This window comes from Charadrius vociferus, unplaced genomic scaffold (genome assembly GCF_000708025.1).
Source record: "Charadrius vociferus isolate BGI_N301 unplaced genomic scaffold, ASM70802v2 scaffold472, whole genome shotgun sequence".
NCBI classification, from domain to species: Eukaryota; Metazoa; Chordata; class Aves; order Charadriiformes; family Charadriidae; genus Charadrius; species Charadrius vociferus.
The window spans coordinates 8,096,821-8,105,245 of NW_009647735.1; the positions used below are offsets into that span (position 1 = coordinate 8,096,821).

The 8,425-nt window shown below is 47.8% G+C and overlaps 1 protein-coding gene across 4 annotated transcripts in view; it reads left to right on the top strand.

The window, feature by feature from the left end:
* Positions 1-680: 680 nt before the first annotated feature.
* Positions 681-8,425, top strand: part of MBNL3 (muscleblind-like splicing regulator 3) — a 58,993-nt gene continuing 51,248 nt past the window's right edge. For all 4 annotated transcript variants that reach the window (XM_009881722.1, XM_009881723.1, XM_009881724.1 and 1 more), the window contains exon 1: positions 681-875. In XM_009881722.1, coding sequence (XP_009880024.1) covers positions 702-875 — 174 coding nt within the window. In that variant the 5' untranslated portion in view covers positions 681-701. The remainder of the gene's footprint in view (positions 876-8,425) is intronic.

Here is an 8,425-nt window from a genome sequence, read left to right on the forward strand (position 1 = left end):
AGTGTTTTGGGTTATTTTTTTTTTTCTCCCCGTTTACACGCAGTTTGCTCAGCCATTTTTTTTTTTCCTTCCCCGAGTATGTAGCAAATATTCAAAAGGAAAGAAAGAAAGAAAGAAAAATTCAGACGTCCTTTTGCTCGTTTTGATGCTCGCGAACCGTGATTTTTAGAAGCAAGAAATAGAAGGAAAAAAAAACCACAAACCAACCCGAAGTTTTCTCCCCAAGGACCGAGACCATTCCACAAACTGAAGTGCTGCCAGCAGCATATGCTTTTTGCAAGAATAATTGAAACCATTAACTGGAGAGCACAGAATTCTTTTGAACGTCTGCCAGTTATTTGCAAGTAACTTCGGCAGTGGCACAAAATATAACACTTATATTTTAACTTCTACAATTGCACTTTTAGGAGCTGGCCTCTAATTTGATTTTCAGTTGTTCTGATAAGATTTCTATTTTATGATTGGCTTTATGTTTAATTCTTGTTTAAACAAACACGATTTGACTTAAATGAAAACCTAAGTGCTGATGAATAGGAGTTCTACCAAAGCAACAAGTTAGCTATTTCTTCACGTTTAACTTGAATTCACTTTTTTACCCTTTTTTTAAAAAAAAAGAAGAAGAAAAAAAAAAATCAGCAGTAAATATTGCCCTGAAGAAGGGTGCGTTTGCTTGCATTTTAATTTTTGGGTTTTTTTTTAATATGGCTGTAAACGTTTCCCTGGTTCGTGATACAAAATGGCTGACGTTAGAAGTGTGTCGAGAGTTTCAGAGAGGGACTTGTTCTCGGTCTGATGCAGAGTGCAAGTTCGCCCATCCATCACGGAGTTGCCATGTGGAAAATGGTCGAGTTATTGCCTGCTTTGACTCCCTAAAGGTGAGGACTGCCTAACGCGTGCATTACCTAAGCTGACTTGCTTTTCCTTCTCTTCGGAATGGCTCGGCGTGCTGGGCTGTGGGGTGTGCAGAACAACTGTTTATTGCTCTGTTTCTGCAGGGAGGATGCTGTTGGTGCGGGATTGCGGCTCCTGAAATCGGGGTTGGGTCTGACATCCAGCGCGGTTGCCTGGAGTGCCAGGCATCGCAGGGGGAGAGAGGATTTGATTGTATTTTATTTTTTATCCAGGGCGTTTTCTGGTGGTAGCTCAGGTCTGACATCTCTGTCCTTTAAATGGAGAATGCACGATGTGGGCAGCAAATGAGACCCAAATGAGAAAAGCGGAGAACTGAAACCCAGTGCTTTAATTTGTGTCCAGAGCACATCGGCTGCGTGTTCGGCACAGGGATCTGAAATGTGCTTTTAATGAGCAGAAATGAAAGCAGCATTTTAAGATAATGAATCAGCTTTATGTGTATTTCCTGGAGACAGAGCTGCAGATGCACTGTAACGCCATCCTGTAGATGAGGAACAGCCAAAAATATTTGGAGGGCAGTGCTCCCAGAAAAATGGGCGTTGGGAAAATGCTTTCTGCAAGGGACGTGCAAGCACTGATGGCTCTGCTCGGCCTGTCCGAGTTACAGCTGAGCCTCTTCGCTAGTGCTTACCTTTGCAGAGTCGATTTTGCAGGCACTAAATGGCTCTTGGTTGCTTGTCACTCTTGGAGCTCCTGGGGTGACTTCCAAAATTTCCTAAATACCCAGGTCCTGAGTTGGGGCAGGGGGGCGGGGGGCTCACAGGAGAGGGGCTGAGCATCTCTGTTTGGGATTGCTTCACCGCAGTTCTCAGGAAAGGAACATCCACCTTTCTTCCCCCCCCCTTTTTCCCAAAAGTGTGGCTCCTCAAAGGTGTTTTAGGTAGGATGGTAAAAACTCTGAGACAATATGGATAACGGATTGCTTTTGAGAACTCATTGTGTTTAATGTTTTGATCAGAGTAATTAACCCGTTTGAGCTTCTAGAAGGAATCTGGTAAATTTTACAAGCTTAAGAGTTTTCCCTTGAACTTTGAATTGTTGCTTGAAAAGATTTGGGTTTATTTTTATGAACATAATGAGTAACAGAACTGGTGGAATTATGCATGCACAGGTTCAGACCAGGGCTGGATCTGGTCTAACGCGGGTTTACCCGTTTTATTACTGTTTGTGGCTTCATATTTTCACTTCTGTTGCCTTTTACCAAGGAGCTCCGGCTTCCTGCTTGCATTGGGTTTATGCTCTTTTTAATCTGATTATATGCCATGACTCTAGTTATACAGTGACTTTCAAGTGTTCATTTACATTTGCTGCTTTGCTGACAATGAGAGACAAAAATATTTTTATTGGAGGGAAGAAAAGGCCCGTTCTTTATGCCCTTGCAACTTGCGAATTGTAGCCAGTGGCAGTGCAGATACTTTGAATGAAGAGATTAATATGTTTACATTTTGTAGCACCTACTTGTGAACTGAAGGGAGTGCTGTCATGCCATGCAGGGTAGTAGCCATGACCCCTGCAAAACTTGCCTGAGGTTCGCAGCGTCCTGGGGAGGTGTCCCCTGTGTGGCCACCCGGCTCGGTGGGTGACGCTTCCCCGTGTGTGCTGGTTGGGGTGCCCTGGCTGCGCCGGCCCTTCTCTGCACAGCTGGGGCTCCCAGATGTGCAGGACCAAGTGTATGGGCATCTGGGGTTCAAATCCCATCCGCTGGCACGAGCAAACACTTCTCCCCCTTCAGCAGTGGGGAACGGGATGGGGAACGCCATCTTGAGATAGCAAAAGATGCCAAAGGAGGTTCTTTATGCCCTTGCAACTTGCGAATTGTAGCCAGTGGCAGTGCAGATACTTTGAATGAAGAGATTAATATGTTTACATTTTGTAGCACCTACTTGTGAACTGAAGGGAGTGCTGTCATGCCATGCAGGGTAGTAGCCATGACCCCTGCAAAACTTGCCTGAGGTTCGCAGCGTCCTGGGGAGGTGTCCCCTGTGTGGCCACCCGGCTCGGTGGGTGACGCTTCCCCGTGTGTGCTGGTTGGGGTGCCCTGGCTGCGCCGGCCCTTCTCTGCACAGCTGGGGCTCCCAGATGTGCAGGACCAAGTGTATGGGCATCTGGGGTTCAAATCCCATCCGCTGGCACGAGCAAACACTTCTCCCCCTTCAGCAGTGGGGAACGGGATGGGGAACGCCATCTTGAGATAGCAAAAGATGCCAAAGGAGTAGAGTATGATCTTCTGCAGCTCAGCGTGTTTCCTGTGTGACGGGCTGTTAACTAATGTTCTCATTGCTGTTTCCTCTCGACACAGTAGCAGATGCCCAGTATGTGCTAGTTAAGTGGCCTGAATTTTCTAGGGAACAGATTTTCCAGATTTTTCAGGCTTAGGAAAGCCTCGTGGAGGGCCCACAGCTCTGCATTTGGGAAACACACCAGGGGGAGAGGTCAGACTATGAGGAGCACGTGGCCAAGGATAGATGGTGGGGCTGATTCTGCCCCCCACTTCTCAAACAGGAGGTGGGTCTTGAAGCCCTTCCTTCCTCCAGCCCCATGGCTCTGGTTGCTGTTGCTGGGCAGAGCCCCGATTGCGCTGTGCCGTGGAGAGGTGCAACCTCTGTGTGTGCGTGTACACCATGCGTTGCCCAGGGGAGATAACCACCCTGATGACTAAACTCTCAAACAATGGTCTTTCTGTTCTTGAGCTGGAGCTGGGCTTGCAAAGCCCTGTTTGCCATGGTATCAAGGGGCTGGTGGTCATAACAGTGGCCTCCCTTACGGGTGACTAGAGAGGTGTTACATTCCTCGACCTGTTAAGAGGCTTTTCTTGCCCATCCTGTGGACATCTTGGTGCGCTCAGCCGCTGTTTCCCTCTGACAGCTGTTGAACACTGACCCTCTCTCCTGCCCAGGGCTCGATAGCTGCTTAGTGCTCTTTTCATCTTTTCACGCCCTGCATTAGCAGAACATCTGTGTTGCTTTATTGGAGACAGGATATAGAACGCTTGCAGCTAATAAGTTTTCCCCGTTGTCTTGCAGTCACCCAGGGCTTTGTTCGGAGGTTGCTTATCTGCATCCATTGTGTAGTGCTGTTCCTTGGGGTTTTTTTTCTCACAGACCTCTTTAAGCCCGAACAATGCCTTCATACCGGAACTTCTGATAACCCAGTGTACAATGGTTTCACCTCGCTGGTCAGGTCATGCACAGCATCTATACGCTTACTGCATCTCCCTTTTTTTTTTTCTTTCCCCCCCCCCCCTCAATTTCCTATAGCAGTTCTGCCTCTTGCAGTGGTAAGAGCAGCAATGGCTTCCCGAAGCAGTCAGGCTTGCCTCAGTGTGGGTTGTTTCACGGGTGAATGTGTGCTACCTCTAAGCTCGTGAAGAACACACAGGACTTCTGAAGGTAATGGAGAGGCTTCACTGATGCTCGGGGTGGGCTTCACCAGGGCACGCTCTGCAGGAGCGTTGTGTGGTTGTTATCGTCAGGAAACACCGAGTCTTGGTTAGGTTGCAAGTGCAGGGCAGGATCTTGCTGTCCTGAGCTGTGGTTCTTCGAAGGGTGGGGGGGTGTTGCACATTTGTAGGCAGCAGAAGGAACCTTTCTCAAGCAGATTGATATGAAACTTAAAAATAGTTCCTTGTGAGAAGCTGTTCGCAGATTTGAATCAGATGCCAAGAGAGCTCTCACTCTCTACTCGCGCTTCCCACCTCGTTATTCTGGAAGAACAGTGTTGTCTGAATTAATTTGTGTGAATGGAAGGGCAAACTGCGCTGCTTGGTGGAGGGCAGTCCAGAGGCACGAGAGCCAGCCACCGCTGGGCCACCCGCCTCCCAGAAGTGACCACGAAGGCTGCTGGACAGTGGCTGATGCTCTGCGGTACCTCCTGTGCAGGTCTCGTGGGTCCCTCTGAGATGTTTCGAGCAACAGAGAGGAGTGTAGTGTCATGGCTGGAAACAGAGGAGATGGCCTTGGGGTTCACTGAACTTCATCAGCTTCTCTCCCGGGCTTGGTGTGCACTGTCCCGTGCGTAGCTGGGACTTTTGGCCAAGGTCAGGACACGGTTTGCTGGCTGGTGGCAGTTCCTACCAAGGCTTGTCCTGGCACTGCAGTGGGGCTGTCTGCAAGTGCTCATCCAGTTATTAACCTTCCTATTCAGGCTGGATCAGGCAGGCGTGGTATGAGCCTGTCTGACTCTGAATTCCTTGGCCAGGAAATCGTTAGTTGTGTTCTTTGGTTTCTAAAGATGTCAGGAAGGGAAAAAACCCACTTTTTTGGGTCAATAGAAACGCTAATTGAGCAGTAAACTGAGGGACGGGTATTAGGAGATAGTGTTGTATTATATAAAAATACGCAGGTAATGCACACCAGGTGTTCACAGAGGCTTTGATTTACTCTGCTCACAGTTTGGGTATGTGCACTATGGACTCATGGTTTAAAAAAAGAATCACCAGCCCAGTTTTGTGGGGTGTGGTGGTGTTTTTTTTTAAATTTGCTTTATGAATGTAGATGTTTCTGTATGCAAATCAAAGTTTTGAAGAGCATTTTGAAAGACAGAAAATAGTGTGGTGAAAATTGCAGGGGTATGAATTTTGACTTTGGGAGGTCTAATTTAAAAAATATCATTAAGCTACTGCGCGTTTCAAAGCAGTTATCTTCTATATAAAAAAGGTGAGTTGTCTGTGAACAGGCATAAAATCAGGAGTTAAAAGTACAGTTTTGTCTAAATTGTCTGTTTTCTAAAAGAAATGTTATTACCTAGTAATAGTATTCAAAGTCCCATGGCAATCTAAAAAGCTCACTGTACTTGGGCAATAAACGTACTATATGATCTTGAAACTGGTGTACCTGAGCCTGTTCCTTACAGTTTTCATGCTGATTTGTACCTGGTTTATGCTGACTTCACTAGAATTATTTCTGACTCTTACTGGTTTGCAATCAAACCTTATTTTTTTTTTTTAAATTTAAATAAACTCCAAACTAGGAAACAACTGAAAACACCCACTAAACTTAGCATATGGTTACGTTCTTATAGATGAAAAAGAAAGCAAACAAAGCCATAGAGATATTTTTGGAGACACTCTGACTGCATGTCTCAGCTCAGCGTAATGGAGATCCAAATAAACCAGATGAACCGTGTTGAGCCAAGTCACTTTTGTGAGAAACCTTTACTTTCCATTGGTCATTCAGGCACTTACCTGTGTAGTGACAGCATTTGGTGATGAGAAGTAGATTTGCAGCAGCTTTGTGTCTTGTCTGGATGCTCATGTGTCTTAGGGCTCATCATAAGTGCTTTTTTATAACTACTGAACTTAAAAGCGGGGAAAAATGTGTTTAGACTTAATTATAAGAACTATTGCTATTGTATTTCTCTTAAAGTAGAGTGGTACCTCAAGGAGAACGAGAGAGCTTAAATGTAAGAACAATATTTAGGTGTGATCCCTTCTTGTGTATGGGTTACAGCAAGCTCCGTGTTTTTGCAGCGTGACGTAATTGGCAGACGAGCTGTGTATGCTCTCTGCAGTGTCTCCAGAAGGTTTTTGGCACAGCTCGGGGATGGAGATGCTCACTTGGAGGTGCCTGTGGCTGAGCATCTCCTGAGTCAGCCCCGGTGTCTGGACTGCAGGTGCTCTCTGTTGGGGTCAGGCTGGTTACGTGGATGGTGTGTGACCTCCCTAGGCATCTTCAACTTTCCAGGGAAAGATACACCTTGTTGCTTTCATCTGCCTAACTGATCTTTCTGTAGGACAGAGCTCTGTGCAGAGCATGTTTGATTTATTTAGCATATTTTAGCATAGGTTTCTCTGATGTCCCAGCAGTCTCACTTCATTTATCTGTGACTTTCTGACAGCTGAGCCATGACAGGTGAGCACTGGTGAATCTTGCTATCGTGGTTTAAAAGGTTGCTGCCCTGAGCTGTCCCTGTGCTTCTGCGTTGCAGGTTACTGCCTCTGCAGCAGGGTTAGCAGGAGGACAGAGTGCCTTAGTGCTGAACACTAAGTCCAGAGTCTGAACTGAGGTCCCCGTGGTCCTGGCTCTGTGTGGAGGTGCTGGGTGATGAATGTAACTGGAAACAGGCTGGTGTTACATGGTGGCTCTGCGATAGTCAGCAAGGGGTGGGAAGATCTTATTCATTGCAGCTATTTGCAAAGATGTAAGGCAGAGTCCTTGGCAGGGACTCCTTGTCTGTGCTTTAAAGCAGGCATGTGATTTTTGAGGCGTGCTGGGGAGGGAGAAGGCATTGGTCCCGTCCTTATCTCCATTAGGTCCTTCTGGTGGTGTCCAGGGGTAATGTGGGAAGAAAGATGGGATGTCCATAGGTTTCCTGGTACATAGTCTAGTTTTGGTGCCATCCTGGAGGGGTCCTCCCTTGTTAGCTCATTTCTGAAAGAGTGGAGGAAGTTCTGGGAGCACTATATAGCTCTGATGGAAACCGTGAGAAGTGAGACCTGTCCCAGCATAGAGGGCTTCCTGGGGGCTCCTGGAGGTACGAGCTGGAGGGACTGCAGTGTCGATGCCAGTCAGTCGGTACAGGGGTTGCCGCTGTCAGTACAGAGGTGGGTGTTCAGAGCCTGTGAGAAAGCTTGCAGAGAGTTGTCTGAAAGGGAAGTGCCCTCCAAAGCTGTCAGTGTGACATTTGTAGTAGTAGCAGTAGTCAAATACTTGGGAGTTCAGGTTTTCTTAACGCATTAGGGTTGGGCATCTTCCTCCTGAAAGTGTTGGTCCCTCCTATGCCAGATTGGCCTACCTAGCAGACCTCAGGCTCTCCCTGCTGTGAAGGGTTGATACTAGATGAATTTGGGTATTTGCTTTGCAGTGGGTGCTTGGCGAATCTAAGCGTCCCTGGTGTTTTCCCCATGTAAAGCTGTAGGACTGTTGCACAGGATTGGTCAGCATGGACACGTTCATCAACTAATAGCAGTAACAGTGAAAGTCACTTCTGAAGGCTTTTCTTCATGGCTACCATGACTTCCTGTAGAGAGGAGAACATCTCTTCCTGCCATCTTCTCCCACCTCTGGTAGACCTCTTGCATTGTCCCACTCCTTTGATGGCACAAGGCAAGGTGACTCTTCTGCCCGGTGTGTGCCACTGCTGAAGCCAGGCCTGGGAGTGGGAGTCTCCGAGGCAGTCTTCTCACCCTTGGGGTGGCTTTGGCCTGATAAGTATCAAAGCATCAGTGGGGAGGGACCCTGGTAGGTCTTTGGCACCCATCTTGTGCTGGAAGGTGAATTCATTGGGTGTCTTCTGCCTTCCCATGGGTACCCATAAGCAGAGTATCTTGGCGGCCCTCCTGGAGTGCCCGAGGGGTGGGCAGTCCCCACTGGGGCGAAGACGGGGTTTGACTCATTGGGGGGACGCTGAGCGGATCTCCTGTCTGTGGCAGGGTAGCAACGGGTCCAGCCTTGTGTTTGTAGAAATGTCCTCTAAAGGTCTTCTGTTTCTGAACATGGAGCACTGTCTGTGCCCCGGACCTCCGGACCCTGTCTGTCTCCGGAGGGCTCACCCGCCACGGGGCAGGGGCCTTTGC